This window comes from Lepeophtheirus salmonis, chromosome 5, assembly GCF_016086655.4.
Source record: "Lepeophtheirus salmonis chromosome 5, UVic_Lsal_1.4, whole genome shotgun sequence".
In the NCBI taxonomy this organism is placed as follows: Eukaryota; Metazoa; Arthropoda; class Copepoda; order Siphonostomatoida; family Caligidae; genus Lepeophtheirus; species Lepeophtheirus salmonis.
This window is the reverse complement of record NC_052135.2, coordinates 18837073-18856931: the sequence shown is the minus strand read 5'-3', so window position 1 is coordinate 18856931 and position 19859 is coordinate 18837073. Positions and strand designations below refer to the sequence as shown.

At 29.5% G+C, this 19859-nt stretch overlaps 1 protein-coding gene across 1 annotated transcript in view; it reads right to left on the bottom strand.

Annotated features, from left to right (window-relative positions):
• The window catches only part of LOC121117742 (uncharacterized), a 319548-nt gene that overhangs the window by 15383 nt on the left and 284306 nt on the right, over nt 1-19859 (bottom strand). The window contains exon 2 of the mRNA XM_071888348.1: nt 5848-5992. Coding sequence (XP_071744449.1) covers nt 5848-5992 — 145 coding nt within the window. The remainder of the gene's footprint in view (nt 1-5847; nt 5993-19859) is intronic.

Below are 19859 nucleotides of genomic sequence, written 5' to 3'. Positions count from 1 at the left end.
ATATCCATGTGAGATTTATGATGCTATTGTTCTACAATTAAAAGGTTTGAAACGCAAAAAATTCCAATGTCAATGAATAGATACGCATAATTACTTTTTTCTATATAATATATGTATATAATTATAGATTGGCATTTTAATTTTTCATTAATTACATAATGACTTCAAATTCTTTATTCATTAAAAAAATTATTGCACATTAATTGAAAATTTTAAGTCTATTCAGACGAGTTATTTTTAATAAGTATCATTCAAGTTTCGGGGAACAGGCAACAGGGCAGCTAAAGAGACAATTAGAGAATTCCCAAATATCATAACTTTTGTAGAAAACAATGGTTTTTATAAACTTTCATTTATTACCCCTTCTTGACTTTCAAAAACGCTGCAAGGAGTCTCAGTTTTGAGAATTTGAGCTGAAATTAAAGTTGTCAATACGAGTCCCCAATTCTAATTCAGTCTTAATAAGTGTTAAATGAATGTAAACATCTAAAAATATAACATAGATGGGGCTTAAATAATTATAATAGTTAGAAATAAAGGAGGATGTTTTTGAGACTCAAGTCTCCTCCAATCTTATTAAAATATGATGTTTTTATCTTTTAATCAAAATTGAGTCTGGAGTTTTAGTTGAATGAGACTTAAAAGCAACTCGAATACAATCCCCAGCTTTGATTCATTTGACGCGTTGTTCATTAACTTGATTTTCAATCTTTTAGGAATTGTTCAGAGCATCTTAACAATTGCTAATTCAAATTCAGCCAAGTAAAGGGTACTGATAAATGTAAAAGAAACAAAAAAGGATCAGCTGACAATAAAATATAGTGTACATATGCAAGTTAGTTAGGTAACACCACGTTGACATCAATAATTTTTAAATTCAAGGAAATAAAAATATAGATAGCACTAAAATAATTATAGTAATGTGAAATATATTAAGGATTTTTTGAGTCTCTCAAGCTTCGAATCTTTTTGAAGTTTGGGGTTTTTTAAGCTTCGAGCCCTGAGATTGCAGTGTAATAAAACCGACATGCACCTCAATTCTGAATCATGAGTCCCTTATTGCTTTGCACTAATTAAATCCATTAATAGAGTTGTAAATCATATGAGCTGTTAAAAAATAGAAAATGACAGTGTTACTTTCCGTCTTCATACGAACTTGATAGTTAAATGTTCTCTCCTCAAGATTGAAATAATAATGATAATAGCTTAAGAAAAAAAAAAGAGAGAAAAAAAAACATTGTTCAGATTAGAAACTACAAAAACTTTAAATGTGTTTTAGGGGAAAATATAATTTTGCTTACATTATAACATGAGAAGAATATTTTATGTATTGTTGTTCTTAGTAACTAACTAACTTGTGGAAGATACTTTACACACACATAGTACATGCATGTAACAATCAAATGTTAAAGGTCATGAATTAAGAAAAAAAAGATCTAATGCCAATGAAACGAACCCTGATTGGCTACGAAGAAGAACTTCTTCCCAAATAAGAAAAGAAATATTACCTAAATATGATATAACATAACAACCATATATGCACCCATTTTGTTTTAAGGGGTTATTTTGATTAATTAGCAAGGATGAATTATGTAAGAATAATTATAATATGATAAATGCTTGTAATTACATCCCTTAGTAATTATTACTTATTTTAAGAGAATTAATATGATGATATAAAAATAATAAAAAAGAACAATAAATAATAATGATTATGAATGGATATTAGATTGATTTGGGTAGTTTTTTATTCATTTTTTTATATAAAACACAGTTCCAGAGCACTACAAAAAACAACGGGCTCCTCCTATCTGAATAATTACGTCATACATCAACTATGAAATTAAATTGCCAATCTTTGCACATAGATACATGTTATATCCAAGATATATCAACATATTATGATTTTATATACCTCTAAAGGCGTAATCCCTTATTGGCAATGAATAAGTCTTTTGTGTTATTGTTTACATTTTAGCAGTGGTGCATTTACGAAGTAAAATAAAAAAAAATTGATTTAATAGTTATTTATTTAAACTAAATAAAAAAGTCCACAGAATTTGATTGAATAACTAAAATCCATTTTCAAAAAAAGTCATTGTTTGCATCATGATTAAAGACAATTTCATCTTGGGGGCTCATTTTTGAGATTATAACTTCATAAAATGTATTTACAAACTTACAAATTATCCTGACTTTATTAACTTTAATAAAATGCTTTAAGAACAAACAAAATTAATTAGACTGATATTCAAATCAAATCAAAATAATATCCATAGAAAATTGGTCAATTTGTAAAAATTTGTTTTTGACTGATATGGGACGATAAAAGTAGAATATTTGTATACAAATAATTTTTGTTTAATTATAATTTTTCAACTGTTGTATACACTATGAAAACCAAAAACAAAAAAATAAACACACCTATACAGCAAAAGGAGGGAACTTAATCTACAGGATTCAAGTCAATAGACTTGAGTCGTACTTGTAAATTTTATGCAATTTGATTAAGTTGGCTCAAGTCCTCTCGAATACAATAAACAAGTCTCATTGATTAAGTCACTTTTATAACTTAAGATTCTAGTTACAATTCTAATTCAGTCTTTTGATTTGAGCAATGTGGGTTTAACCCACACTTTAACCCAGTTTTGGTCTAATTCATCAACATCACCCAATATGTTACAAAATTCTTTTTGCAGAACCAAAAATTTCAAAAGATGTTTAGATAGAGCGTGTTTAGAAATGAATTAAAAATTCCATCTTTGATAGATAAGGAAGGAACTTCAACTAGTTTTCTAAATTGATTAGATACTTATTGAACATTTTTTTGGAGATGGTTAATATGACATAAAATTTAATTTTTTTATAGATATATTTATAGTCAGTTTTTTTACACAAATAAATAGTAAGGCCACAAATTTTATATCACATAACGATATTAGTTACAAAAAACCAAAATAATTATAAATTGAAATATATTAATTTTAAATTTACTCTACATAAGAAAATGCTATTTCCTGACTCACTCATTCCAGGGGCATCAGTAAGATTTTTGTTTGGGAGAGGGGTTATTAAAATCCTCTCTGTAATTATAGATGAATACTCTATATTTGTATATTGTACAATATATAATCCGGACCAACACTTTCTATAGTAATTTTTGCTTTGGTCTTGGCTTCATTGTCAAGATAAGGCCATTGAAAAGGTAAAAATTTTTTTTTTTGATAGAGTTGACACCAAGACTTTCAAATTTTTTTTTTTGGAGATGAACAAGAAAAGTGATCCGTAATAAAATATTTAAGACTCAATAATGACCTCATAATAAACTAAGGGATATTTAACAAAAAATATTATAGGATTTGTTAATATGTGATTTCTTCATTCAATATAAAAATTAATCAAAAAGAAATCCCCATAACAATATTTTACAACAAGGATTATAAATTTATAACAGTAAAATTGATATTTTTTCTATTATTTCCCTTGTTTTATTGACTGCGCTACGGAGCAATTGTGCACACTAAAGAATGGCTAGATTTGTAGCAATATAAAGCAATGGTGTTGAAGATAGAAAAGTTTGAGAAGTACTGTATTGGTTATAATACCAAAGAAAAAATATATTTTAATTATTAAAATTTCAACCCGTCAGTAGTTATTTAGACTCTATTGATGTCCCAGTAATATTTCCATCAATTTGAGTTATAATTTTTTATTGATGCACCTTTTATGAGTATATATAGGCATGGATACCTACATACACTACAGGTATATATTGTACACATATGTATGCATGTATTTAGATATTATATGAATGCCTTAAAATGAGTAAGGCGAAGAGGTTTTATTTGTTTCCGGGTATGTAAGTAAGTATAGATACATAATTTGTTGAAATAGCTTGTTAGACGTTTGTTTGCCCTACCAACGAGTAAAAATTAAAAAAAGTTTTTTCCCACTTTGACGCGGTCAAGATCATTTATTTTATTTTGTTGTTGTTGAAAATTAAATAACGATTAAAATTTTGATAGTGGTCCTCCCGCTTTACAAATTAGTGAGTCTAGGCACAAATTTAGTAATAGGTTTCGATTCAAGACTTATTTGAACTCGAAAAAAACTCGAATATAATAAAACTGATAATTTTATGAAATTATCTCAAAACTCGATCAACATATTTTTACGGGAAATTCGACTCTTCACATTTCTATTATTACTCAAAAGGACCATAAAAATCACAGACACTGCTCAATCTTTATTAAGAAAAGAGATTTATTAAAAAAATCGACCAGATTACATAATGTATGGAAATTATTAACTTGACCAGTCTGAAAAATTGGTACATTGTCCTCACACGGAATAAACTCAATGGATAGCTCGAACTCGAAAATTTTGACCCCAATCCAACACTACCAAATTGACTGTATTTTTGCTATTTGACAATTTTTTTACACTATTATTAATGTTTTAATTCATTGATTGTTTGAAACTTAAATTACATTATGTTTGTTAAGCTGTGATAAATTTGCAACTATTAATTAATTGATGAATAATAGTATTGATTCTTTTTTTCTATTTTTTTGAAAGGAGAGGCTGAGAAATGACACATAATAATGATGATATTGTGTATATTGTGTGATATTTGATGATTGCCTTGTATCACTCTAACCTCTTCAGAAACACACCAAAAAACCCCAAAAAAAACTTTAAACAAAAATAACATTATTATGTTTGGAATGCCAAGAAGTATTATAATAAATAATACATTAAAAATCAAAGATAATTACACATCCCGCCTTCATAACCATACATATACCTATAAAATGGTATTTTTGGCCCAAAAAAATATGTATATATATATAGACACAAAGCATATTTTATTTTCTATTTTTTGTTTGTTGAAAAAACACATTCCTTCCTTGTTATAGATATATACTATAAGATATATAGAGCAGGGTTCCCCAACCTATTTTTGTGCTATGCACCGAATTCATCAAAAAATTGTTTTTATTTATGTCATATTTCGAATGCATTTTTTTTTAGATTAATTAAAGTATACATTATATGTAATTATTAGAACATCCCCTCTCCTATGTATTTTTATATCAAACACGGTGTCAAAATCCTAAAGTACACACCTCTTTGTATGATATGAGCACGAACGCATTCATAAGTATTTTTTGTTATTCTTCAACAAAAGTCTCTTTGACAAAAAAAATATATATATTTCTACTGATAATAAATAAAAAATGAAAATTCAAACGTTCCTTACATCCAAGCACCTTATGTAATTTTCTGAATACCTTAAACATAATTCTAAGATTTTTTTATACATAGCAAAAAATTTTCAATACGCAAAATCAGTAACATACAAAAAAAAAAAAAAAAAAAATTAAGGTATAGCGTAAACTTAATAAAAATCTTCCTTACCTTATAAATATTTCAACACTCATCTCTAGCATATAGCTAACTATAATAACCTTAGCTAATGAAAAGTAGTTTATCAATATATACTTCCAAGTTTGAATACGAAATGCTAGCAATTTAATGTATAATATATGGAATTAAAATTAAAAATAATAGTCTCCTTATCAATGCTGGCATATATCAGGTAAAATGTAGTATAAACATGTTAGCTAATCTCTAATTGCATACAGCTCAATACATCCCAACTAAATATTTACTAGACATAATTCCAAATACGTCATTGTATATTTGTCAATTATGTCAGATGTGGAGAGTCTTTATTACCTACTTAAAGATCCACCTTTTTCCCGCCAAACTTAGAAAGTTTCGCAAGCGATCAAAACCATAAAATATTGTAAAATAGTGAAAAAAAAGGATTTATTCACTTACCCTGTACAATTTCTCCTTCTGATACCAAAGATCCTCTTCTTCAAGATAATATCCATCTTCTAGATTGAGGTCGTCTCGAGAGCGGGATAGGATCTTTCGGCGAGACACCATGGCGACAGGGACCAGGGTCTCGTCAAAAAAACTGCTGAAATATAATAAAAAAAGGAATATAAAAATCATGGACGAATATTTTATTCAAAAACTACGAAGGGATAAAAATTAATAACATAGAATTTGAAGATCTCTTTTATTATATCAATCATCATCCGACAAAGCGACAACAACCTTCCCCATGAAGTTGGGGCTGTAATGAGAAGGGAGAAAACACCTTCAAGATAATATATATATGCTGAGTATGATTGTATACCTACAATCCGTTAAGCATTACCTATAGAAGCACTACATATGTGTATAATTTTCTTTCCTTAAAAAGAAGGTTCTTTTAAGGACGTCGATATTTTGCCAACATTAAATTTATGATTTCCTTATGAACACACATGAATCCTTGAACAAGGAGAAAAAAAATAGTCTGAGTTTCATCAGTGAGGCCACCTACATATGTACGTAACAACTAAAAACAACATCATGTAACGTTCTACAAGGTAATTTAATAATTAATTAGTGAATGAAGGGAAATCAAATATATTTACCTAGTACATAGTTATATAACTATTTAATATGTGAAAAATCACATTTATATATATTATTATTATTTTTTATAAAAGGAAGAAATTGGAGAAAGTTCAAAGCAGATGGTCATTTTTTGTTTCGTTAATAATTTATATAGATTATATTCATCTTTAAACAAGATATATATATATATAAATGTAAAAAATAGTTTAATATTTCTTCCTTTCCTTCCATCTTGACTGCACATACATATCCTCAATTTAAATCTGTACAACACGGAAATAGACTATTATATACAATGCAGGGGAATATATATTTAGAATATGTTAGAAAAAAAATTAAAAAAACATTCTACCTTTTCTATTCATCACCATCAAGAACAACATTATCTAGGTGGTCCATGCTGGAATATAGACGAATATTATAATATGTACTCGTATATACTTAAAAAATGACTAATGTATGTAGATATTTAGTCACTTTTGTTTTGTTTAAGACAACTACGATATATATTATAGAGATTCAGTCCAGAAGACAAAGATTAATTTTTTAAGGAAATAATTGTAGCCCCTTAACGGATGATATATTTTTCCTATCCATTTTAATTTCTTGGGGAAACAAATTCAAATAAATAATTTTTTTAAATGACCCCACCTGAAGTAATATTAAAACAAATAACGTAACTCCCCTTCCTCAGAGACAGCATATCAGCTGTCAATATTTGAATTTTTGGAGAGGGGAGGAGTCATAAATCATCGTTAATCTGCTGCCAGAGAATAATCATGACGAACTCAACGGTCGATTGATCTTGGATCAGTAAATCGATAAATCCTCAAGGAAGTCTTTATCTTTAAAATAATCCATTATTCCATTTCGTGCTTCCCCGTCTGCCTGTCGCAAAGAAGTAGAAATAAAAAAGGAACTATCCCGTGTAAAATCCATTAAAGCGAGTCAGTATTTTTCCCTACTGGGGATCCACTGAGTCTCTCTGCTACACAGTGTCCCATTAACGTATTCACGAAAGATTATATATATGATAAATAAATCATTTCAATGAGTATATTTTAAATGGTGCAAGATTATTGAGTTTTAAAGTGATGAAAAGGTTGGGAATTACAAGCTACAGCATGGGTTAAGACAATGAAATCATTGTATTATGGCCGATACATAGACTTTGATGGAATGAGATCAATTCAAAACCAAGATATTAAGGGATCGAGTCCAAAAAAACAATATTGACCTTTTTTGGTTTAAAAATACACTTTTAATCTAGTTTCTTTGGTACATGTGGTGACAAGGAATCAAGATATAATCATAAAGTCGAGACCAATACTTCTTATAAAAAGGATACCAAGACTTTTAGTGATCGTGCCCAAGAAAAAAAATTTAATCTTTTTGTAAGAAAATTATAATTATAATCTAAGAAATTGTATTAGTCTGATTAAAGACAACGAGACTAGACTAAATATATTATTACAGACTCTAGACCAAATCCAGACCATGACTTTGAAAAGTTAACACAACATTAAGAGATATTACTATAGGGGCAAATCCAATACTATTACTTTTAGTGGTGGAGATGAACTCTCTCAAAAAATATTGGTCTTCATACTAAGACAGATCTTGAGAACCATATCAATAATACATTCATCAACTCATCCCCCAATCCAGGACTTCTCAAACTGTGGATCTTGCCACATACAACAACTTTAGGCCAACAGGTATACTTGATTACGGATACTTAAACGTTATCAAAAAGGGGGGGGGGTATATGTCAAGAAGTTTGAGAAACACTGCCTCAATGACAAACCTCTCATTTACATAAAGTGGAAGAAAAAGAAAAGAAAGGAAAAATATGAAATACTATAATTAATTCGGACCATTCTACTGTAACATTTTTATATCTATATGTAATATAACTACCTATTTGGATAAACATATGTTTATTCATTTTTTTGTACAATGAACATACACAATGTTAATGATTCGAAAAAGAAAGGAGAACAACGTCTTGGCAAAAAATAAAAATATCTAAAAAAATTGTGGTTTTTTTTTGTGAGAAATATGTTCGTTTCTTCATAAATTCATTTATAGTTTCAATATCCTTGTGAAATTATTATTGATAACAGGAGGTAACGGTTTGATAATAATAGTAATATAAAATAATTTACAAGATTGAAGGATTTTTGTTATATGTGTTTTTAGTAGTCATCTTATGGATATTTACAATTTCAAATTGAAGGACTTCTAAAGGAAAAACAATATAAAAGTATATATATATATAGCCCTTCAAGACAGACCAATGCAATTTTTTACCTAGTATAAGTATATATACAATATTATACAACAACCTGACAACAAGTTCAAAAGAAGAATTGAACACAAAAAAAGTTGTTTTTAATGGAATATAAAAACGGGTTTTATTTTTTGAAGAACTGTCTATATATTTTTTTACCTGATGGTTAAAGAGTCATACTTTATTTTTGTACCAAGCAAGCTAGCAACTAGCCAAGCAGGAGAAAAGGTGCATATAAGTTATATGACTATAAATATATAAGATTGATAATTTCTTACCTAAAACTTTATGTATAATGGGAGCTTAGACTTGTAGGTAGTTGATACCAAAATAGGTACGGGGTGGGGATGAATAAAAACTCTAATTTTTCATGTCACTGTTTTTTTTTTTTTTTTTTTTTTTGAGGGGGTGGAGGTTTTGATGTTTAACTTAAGAAAAATAACTCATAGCTGATGTTTTTTTGCTACCTATGTTTGTAGATGGATGTAAATGCTAGTTACAGGGGGGGAGGGGAACACAGGGAAGCACTGATGAGTTGAAAGTAGCACAAACTGATATAAATAATACGTCTATATAAAAATGGGAGACGGTATCACACTAGTACAAGGTATGAGAGATAAATTCCAACTGCTTGCCTGGTTGTCTTTCTTTTTCATGGACCTGAAGCGTGCACGGCGTTTTTCACCCTTCTTTCATAACATTTTTTTTGGTTCACATACCATCATCATTCTCAGAAGAAGAAGAAGAAGAAAAAAAGAAGCAACGGTCTTAATTCAAGTCATCTTAGAAGAATAAGTAGAAGTAAAAAAGAATAAGCTTGGACTATAGGGCGCGGGCTCGGGTGGGGTTACAGGGTGTTGGGAGTATGTTGTGTGTTGATTTATGTGTTGTTTCCTGATGTTGAATATATTTATCAAATAAGTAAGTATTAAGTAAAAATTGTTCGCCTTCATAGCCTCCATTTTAAGGTACTTCGGCTGAAGGATAGTTGTTCAATCAAACCTTCACATGGACATAGAAAAACAAGCAAAGATAAAAAAAAAATTAAATAATCATACAATTCCATAAAATTAACAACTCTTCGATGTATGTTCTTGTCAGCTGTTGATTTGTATATTTATACATTCCTTTATTTGATATTCTGAACGTTGATTTTTTTAAAACAATATATGTACATAAACCTTGTCCAACAGTTTGGGAACATGGTGTGTAAATGCCTAACAAATAATTACTAACATTGAACTTTTTTACTTCTCTTTTGTGAGGCAGAGAGGTTAAGAGAGGAAATACCGATCTCCCTGTTTTAAAAATCAATGATCTACATTTACAGTAACTGCTTGCATGCTATGATAGCAGTATTTTGAGACTTAATATTTGAAAAAATATTTCAGCCTTGTACGAAATAATAATACGAATATGATTTGACTTTTTATGATAAAAAATAAAACATAAGCAAAAAATCTTCACTTATTGAAAAAGAAAGAAAGAAAGAAAAAACAACAAAACATTGTTGCAATATGACCTTGAAAGCTAGGCGTTGCCAATTGACGTCGCCGTAGTCGTCGTCTTCTCTTACTGCTATTAGTTCTTTCCCTCACTTGAAGGGAAAAAAATTCCTATGTGTTTTTACTTATATCAACCATTTAACCAACCATCCAAGTATGGTTCATATTTCTTTTATCATTATTATTATCTTGTATGTATGGTTATACTCAAATAATAATACAATGATGCCACACCCAGGAGCAATTTATGCAAAAAAAAAAAAAAAATGTGTACAAACAGTTTAAAGTTTTTTGTTTGGTTCGGTCTTAAGTGATTTTTTCTAGCCGAATATGGACTAATATTTCGGTCAAGACTGAAATTATAATTGTAAGCAAAAATATTCCTTATTAAAAAAATCCCGGAGACCAGATTAAAACCTACTTTTTTGGAGACTGAATTTACACCGAATTAATTAAAATAATCATAGTGGTCTCATATTATACCAGGATTTCCAGACAGAAACCCAACACTAATGTTTATCCAATGAGGCATGTTTACTAAAATACGTTTGTTAACAAAACCATCAAGAGTAGCGCTGTCTTGCAGCAAAGTAATACAACTCCCTGAATGATGCTATTATTTGCAAATAATATATGTATATATATATGTATAAAATACTTGGAGCGCAATCAAAATAAATTAAAAAAGAATACCCTTTTTAATTTATTTATGTTGCACCCTGAAACTACATTCTCTCAAACCACCTTACAAATAGTCTATATATTTTTTGATTTGTTCATGACCCACTAAATTTGTAGTTATTTTGTACTAAAAAAAAGATTGTGATCCAATGGATGATGAATAATTTTTAATAGGTTTGATTTCTTCTTATTAGGTAATTCCAATTGCACCAATATGATTTTTGAATTGAGAAATAACATTTTAGAAATTATATTTATTATAAACCTATTAAAACTAGGATGAGGTTGGCGGGAGACGGGGTATGCTAATTTATGGATGCTATCCATATCCATGTATTATAATTTTCTAATATCCTATACCTGATGTTTGGAGTTATAACCAAATAGTTTGTGCAAATAAAATTCTATAATATGTAGGAGTTACACAAAAATAATCTTGAACCAAAATCAAACAAGAAAAGGAGAAATTACTGATTTATTTGTTATATCATATAATTTACATTTTATAGACTTATTTTTGTCAATTATAGAGTTTTTATCGTTTGGAAGTCGCTGATATATCCGATAATGCTAACTTTGGTGTAGAGGATTTATTTGGCTTCATTTGTCCTCAATATGGTCGCATTCAAATCAAATATATTAATTTTTAATTATTTTATTATAACTATGCAATTTGGCTAATTTGAGTACAATTTGCAGCACCTCTTAAGGAAAAATTATGAATAGTTTTTCAAATAAACTGATGATAATTGTTGATAGATAACAATGTAGTCCAAACTCAAATCTGAGAATAATCCTTATTGTTTGACTTTGTGTGGCAAAGTCACAAATATCAAATTGTAAAACAAATGTTTGCTCAATTATCATTTTGTTTTCATCATAATGATTCATCTGCAATACGATTAAAGTGCGCGAAACAAATATTCTACATAGATACTACCCAAGATATATCATGTGTTTTATGTAAATAATTTTTTGGCTCTTTTGTGAGAAATGGAAGTTCTCATACATTTCCTTTCAACCTTTTCATTATTTCATGAAACATCATATTACAGAAACATAAAATGACTTTATAAGGAAATCCAAGTATGTACTACATAGGTGGATTGATAGCCATTTACATAGGTAGGTACTACAACTCCCATCTCCTTCCACACAATCAAGAAGAAAATGTAGAAACATTCTTTTTTTGTTGATGTATTCACTTTTGATGACGTATAGGTAAGAACATTCACATATGTGGATTGTCCATCGTTTAGAATTATTCACATCTGCATAGGTAGTGAAAGAAATACTCACAACTGCATATGTAGATGATATTTTTTATTTCAGACTCCCCATTACAGAAAATTCTCCAATAATTTTTATTTATAAATATGAAACCTTTAGTAATTTAAAATAAATGAATTGGTTATAACCTATATTATATTAATATCAGAAGCTTATAACATAGTTTTTTGAAAAGTAGAGAAAGGAATTCGACTAAAAAAAAAAAAAAAAAATCACTTTAATTTGGATTGTTAAACTCCAAGACATATATTCCCAAAAAAAATCATTTTGTGAGAGCCGATCAGAGTACCGAGTGGCCCATTATAATCTGAACTCATTGAATTTTAAACTTTAACAAGATATAATTTATTAATGAGCAATAGAATTTTAACAATTTGTCTGAGCTCTCTTAATCATTATTGTAGCTGCCCTTCGTGGCAATGATGGCTTCTAGGTGGAGGAAGGCCTGGCACCCTCTGAGGATGTAGTATTCTGTCATGGTGTCCCACTTCTGGCTGACAGTGGCTTTGAGGGTCTGGGTGTTTGGATGACGGACACTAGATATTTCCCTCAACATCAGGGCTGTAGGAGGCAAAAAGTGATAAAAAAAAAGAATTCAAAAGACTCATTTAATAGAGTCTTTCGACGGAAGTTATGGGTTTCTTTCATTGCTGGTGTCAAAAGTGTGGCCTTTCCAGCCTCACAAGGCTCTCTCCACCCAATTTTCGGTAGCTCTCTGCATAGTCTATTGCGAAATCCCAAGATGTCTTGCATGGGGTCACGTGGACTTGAAAGTATTGGCCTGGAGTGTTGTCTTTAACGTCTCCGTTTCAAATTTGGCCTTTTTGATAGAGCCTTTAATCTTGCCTAACGTTTTGGACTTGCTCACGGTGTTCTCAAAGATGCCCAAATGCTTGGAGTGCATGAATGGAAATCTGCGATCACGTTCAAATGTCATTTTCTCAATTTGCACACATGACTAAATTACTCAGGTTTGCTTTGTCATGTAACTTAGTGTTTATGCTTTAATAAATCGAAATATGAATAAATTTAATCACTCAACCTTAATTAATTATTGAAGAAGTAAGTGTTCATATTTCAATGTACCACCAGGCAGAAGATTTTATATCACAGGAAGATACGTTGCTTTTAGTTTTAAAATACCGAAAGTATATTTACAGTTATCGAATTTTGTCTTTGATATAGTGAGGTTAATACAGTGTGGATCAGTACGGGCATTTGAAAACTTTAAAACATATTGTTAGTATAAAAAACCCATAATTAACCTTTGAAACATTTAATGCTGTGAAGATTTCATTCCTATATTTTTATTACAATTATTTACGTTTTCTGTGTATTTGTATCCATTTTTAAATATTTATGTCAATGTTTTTTATGAATTTATTTAGATTTTTTTTATGATTTTTTTTTTCAACATTGCAAAGTGATTCTCTATATTTATTTAGAATTTTCTACAATTGAGACAAGAGGGCGGTAGAATTTAATTATTTTTTGATCATAGACTAATTAAAAAGTTATGTAATAAAAAGACCCAATCTTAAAAAAAACAAAATATAAATACAGGGTGCGAGGACAAAATCTGCCGATTAGTAAAGACAACATTACTCGAGAACCAATCAGCTGATCTGTCTGATATTGGTGTCAAAATGTTTAGCGCGTCATAGGCTTTAATTATTGTCGACCCATTGTAGCGATAGCATCACTCTAAGTGCCCAAGAAAAGCCGATATGTTCAATGAGAGAGATCCAAGGTGCGCCACAATTCAGATTATGCTTAGTGATTATATGAAATTAAACAATTCTGACATCGCTGGCATTCTGAAAATGCCAGTTAGAACTGTAAGCAGTCTTAGGAAGCAGCTGGTGGAGTCGTCGAACCGGATGGACATTGTTGAGAGGAATCCCGAGGAGGAGAAGAGCACCAGGAACGTCCAGGACGTCGACTTCATCAAGAAGGTCCAGGATGTCATCGACGAGGACCCCCAGCGGTCCATGAGAACCATGATAAGGTACCTGGGCGTGTCTGAGTGGACGGTGGGGGCCTGTGTGAAGCATGACTTAAAGTGCAAGTGTCAGATTGCTGAACATGCTGAAGCACCCAAAGGCGCCGAACATGATGTGGTTCTTCTATGATGAGAAGAATTTTGTTCAGTACCAAATCCACAACTCCCAAAACCACTGTTGGCTTGCTGTGAACAGCAGAGACAAAGTTTCCAGCCACTGTCATGGTTGTTGGGGTCGTCTCCAATCAGGGGCATGTCATGCCACCCAATATCTTCAAAAAAGGCCTCAGGGTGGATACTGAGGTCTACCTGAAGGTCCTACAGGATAAAATATTAAATATTGAAAAATTGCTTGTAGTTGATTTTGATCGAATCGCAGATTTTGTCCTCGCACCCTGTACAAAAAGGGAAAAATATAAGATCCAAAATATATTTAAGAAACAAACAAAAAAAAAAAACTAAATTATAAGACTAAGTGTTTTTAAACTTTTAAGTTGTGCTCAACTTTAGGTAGAATGACAGTCCCTCCAAATCACTTGTAGATAGCTAACTTTAAATTATCTTTAAAATTTGCCTCTTATTGAAAGTCTATTTGCCTACTATAGAGTTGCAATGAAACAAATATACCAGTGTATCCTTTAGGGCCAAAACTGGGGCCAAGGAGTGATTGTGTTCTCACTTTTTGAATAAACAGTACCTATAAATGTCATGTAATTATAGTTTCATCAAATAGTAAAGAAATCCTAATATTCTCTCTTTGACTTATGAATTGATATTGAACCTTAATATTCTCATTTGAGACATATCCCTGTGTAAGAAAAATTCGCATCTACATTTGCATAACCACATTTTTAGATATTCATTAAATGATCGCCCCTTTATATATTATTGAAATTTTCTAGAGGCACCTGATTTTCAACTTACATGTTTTTTTAACCTCAAATCAATTTATCATTTTATTTTTTTAACTAAAAAAAATAATTTAGAAGAATACAAAAATTAATAAAAATAAGGCCCCAAGGTTTACATACTTGGATTTTATTATCAATTATTATTCCATGCATAGTAATACCAAAATAAATAAATCATTTCAAAGTCTGATTGACAGATCATACAGATTTCATTACATTCGTGGTATTGTTTGTAATCTATATTCTAATTCTATCCTTGAATTAATGTCGATGATCATTAGGTATTAGTTGATACTTTTTGGGGTAAATCTATAATTGTACACAATAGTTTAACCAGATACCACCAACACAAACTTGAATAATGTATTTTTTAATCAGATGTTAATTTTTCTTCTTATCTTGTGTCTAATGTTATGTATTGATTGTTTGAAATTTAAATTGGCTCTTTTTGTTAAATTATGAAAAAGACCATATTATGGAATAAGGAATATCCCATTAGTTAAAAATAATATTGTAAATGTCTGTAAGATGCCTGCGTTCCATAATAATGACGTGATTTTACTTTTTTGAAATTTCACGTTTATTTTATTTTTAAATTTATTTTTATTTGCTGCTTTTTTAGAGAAAATCCATTTTTTATATTAAATTAGGACACCAACCGTCCTCTTTTGCACTTTTTACCTCATGAAAAATGAATAACCCCATAAAAAACTGAACATTTAAAATTTTAAAAAATCCCCCAGACCCTTGGGATTGGATATAAAAAAAGAAATGCCCTAAAAAAAAGGACAGTTGGCCACACAACATATATGTAGTAGCAAAAAATTACAGTTATTGCCCCCTTCCCTTTTAGAAACAGGCCCCAGAACCTGATAGACCACAATATATAGCTATTTGTTTCACATATCATTATGCATTTAACTTAAAAATGTACACTTCATCATTTTTTCAGGTGTTGATCTTTCTACTAGTCTTGCCCCTATTTCGTGTTCTGAATGTTTATTTATTGATCTTAAATTAGCCCTGCTTAAGCTATTTGCTTGTAAAATAGTCTCAAAGATGGAAGAAATTGCCTAACTACTAAGTCAGCTACACCAAAACAACCACTGGTTTTAGTAATAAATGAATAAGTAAGCTAATTTTTTACATTTTTGAAATTAATACCTTTTTAAATCAAAAAAAAAAAAAAAAAAAATTGAGCATAATTGAATAAAAATTGAGCAAGTTATAGATGATAAAGTTAGAACATAGCTAAATTTCCTAAATTTTCTTTTGAAGAAAATATATTTTGTATTGCTAAGTTTAGACGCCCATATCTCCGAGTTAATGAAATATTGATCTCAAATTTTTGAAATAGGAAATGTCCATGTATATCTTGTAAAAAAAAAGCTGAGTCTGAAATATATAGTTGCATTTTTAAAAACTTGGGGGCGTTGAATGCCCCCACTACGAAAGTATTTCGAGTATTGCTCTTTTTGGATGGAGGAAAGGTTGCGTGATGAAAACTAATGACATCATATACTTGACTTTTTTTTTTATGCAGACCAATTATTTACTCCTTAGATGCATCATTAAACCTTCATTACAAAATAATAAACTTAAAGTTAACACAATTTCATTTTTAAATAATATTAATTACTCAGTTTTTAGATTCTTTCTCGCCATTTCCTTGTCCTACATTTTTGTTACTTGTATATATGTATGTACAATGTACATTGAGGAAATCATTTAAGAAATTATTACTGCGAGAGTTAAGAGTCGCTATTAATATAATTTTTGACTTTTATCAAGCCTTTTTCTTGTGACTGCTATATATATTTTTTTTTTTGCTATGTATTACTTTTCTAAAAAATCCTTCAATAAAATATATATATACTAATTGTATATAGCCTGTGTGAATGTTCTAAAAAAAGAAGTTTAGAGTATCTAATGACATTTACTTTTTTTTTGTTTATTTAAAGGCTACTTGACATCATCCTATTGGCCAATTGGTGATAATTATAGGGAACATAAGGTCATTTCAAAGTTACAGAGAGCGTTTTCATATGACATGATGATGATGGACGGCAGCCATTTTTGAAGAGACATTTACAACCAAACCATATAAGACTTAATACCCTTGCTTCTAAACAGTGTATTAACGTGATATCATCATTTTTGAAGTCATCCATTTTGTAGAAACATATTTAAACAACCTTAACTCCTTACCATCTTTATTAGTTTTTACTTAAAAGTCTTGCTCTTAAGCTGTGATCCCTGTGATCACAAAAATAAAGAATAATTTAATAATGTAGAAAATATGAAATGAACAAATTTAAAACAACAACAACATACATCTCCTCCAGATGGCGCATATGTACAAAGCTAAAGCAATAGAAAAATACGTATAAAAACTATTATTAAATAAAAACAACCTGCAAGACGGTTGCGTCAAATCTTTAGCTATGTAAACAAGTTACCTCTAAGTTAATAACGCTTATGTCTCATTTGTCAATTACCAATGGATTTTGATAAAGATTGTGAGATTCAATTAATTTCATATCGTAAACATGATTAGAAAACAAATGTCCAACATTAATGCATTATTACAACGTCAGTGAAAACATTTTATATTATAACCATAGATAATATATAGAGTGACGAAGTTACATTTTAGGGCACTCTTATCGCATAAGTTCAAATCTGCTGTTGTTGGGTGATTTATTCTATGTTTTTATTTTTTCCTTCATTTAAAAGTTTATATATGTATATGTAGATAGCAAAGTTGGAAGAAAGGGGGGCAAAAATTGTCCCAAATATCAATCTTTGCTACATGACGTGATCATAGATATCAGCAGGCGAGGTCTTCATCAATGAATTTTCACTATTGTAATAATAATAAATACTTTAATTATGCAAAATTAAAAAAAATGTAAAACTAGCTTCGTGAATTAAAGATACTTATATTTTTACAAAACTAATTTCATATCCCGTCTTAAAGACCGATACAACTCTAATGATTAGTTTATAGCGAAGATCCATCTCTTGTGATCCTTTGTAGTGGTTGTATCCCATGACGATAGTATGTAATATATTTTTATAATTATTTTCAAAAATCTGGAATCCATGTTTGGATATTTATTATTTATATATGTACCTACGTACGCTGAGATTCCATCATGAGGCACTCATTCATTTATCTCGAGAATAAAATTGGATTACAGTTAATTAGTGTTTGTCGGCTCCTTCCCATATATGTAAGTATGTCTATTAGATACATACATAAAGGAAGGACACCCCATGGACCACGCCAATATACCTATATATAAGTACACAAAGGCTTCATTCACAAACCACGTAGTGTAATTATTTCTTCATTAGATCTGTATATGGAAAATTAAAGTTACTAATAAGATATGTATGTTTATAATTGAATAAAAGAAATTAAATAAAGTATAAGAACAGGAGGACCCAAAAAAAGTCTCTAATGAGACGTTATTTATTGCCATTCCATTCTTATAATTGAATGAATCTTTATTATATACATTATATGCTCATACTTATATACAAAAAAGTTAATTTTCCTCTATCAGTACTACAACAAAAGCTTACATAATAAACTCATCATTTGATACCTTTTTATCAATCCGCTAACTTGCCTTTAACGAAACAATCTTCTTTTGCAATAATAATTGGAACAAGGAGATGAAAGCTACATACAAACAAAAAATTATCTCCATAATTTAGCAATAACTTTTTGATCTACATAATATATAAATGAATATTTTTTTAAGGGAGGTTGGGAATAGGACTCGATACTTACAACTCAACTTAACTTGGACTTGAGTCCATACTTGAAGTCTATATATCACAATTAAAGACTTGAGACTTGACTTATATTCGACTGCTATGCCCTGCAATTTGACTTGGACTTCAAAGCTAGTTTCTACTGAACTCAAGAAAAGCCTAAACACTATGGTCGCTATATCATAATTATTGAATTGAAACGATCTCATCAAAATCTATTTTAGGACTCAAAGTTGACTCGACAAAAATATTCAAGTATCCGAGCAGGACTATTTGAAAATAAAGAAGGACTTAATACTTTACTTGGATTTCCAGTGTAAGGACTTTTTTTCCATTTCTGCCAATTAGCAACAATATTTGGTTTAGTCCAGATTCAATCATTCTAGTTTTCGATATAGTACAGTTTTTTATAGATCAAGATATTTTTTCCCCCTGGTTTGTAGAAAATTAGTGTCATTTTGTAATTCCCTAAATTTTAATAACTTTACAAGTGCCAATTGAAAATAATAAATTATTATTGACGTCCATTCTAATTCATATAATGTTAATTAAATAAATAATAGTTAGATCTTTTTTAATCTAACTCCTCGAATAATGACTCTTATATAGATTATTTTTAATAAGTACTACATGGATAAAGGTTCTACAAAGTTCATTGGCAAATATCCCATAAAACTATTTGTTTTACGTAAAAATAATATTAAACTATTTTCATGGATAACTTTGATGGTTATCAATATGTACATAAAACTTTTTTCTTTGTAAACATTAGTAGTTTGACATAATGTGTAAATCTGAATCTATAAATTGTATAATGATCTTTTATACAAAATGAAATTTATTTGATAAAGATTATCTTCTTTCAAGGAAAAGTCTTAAAAATATATTTATTTAATCAAATTATTTTTTTT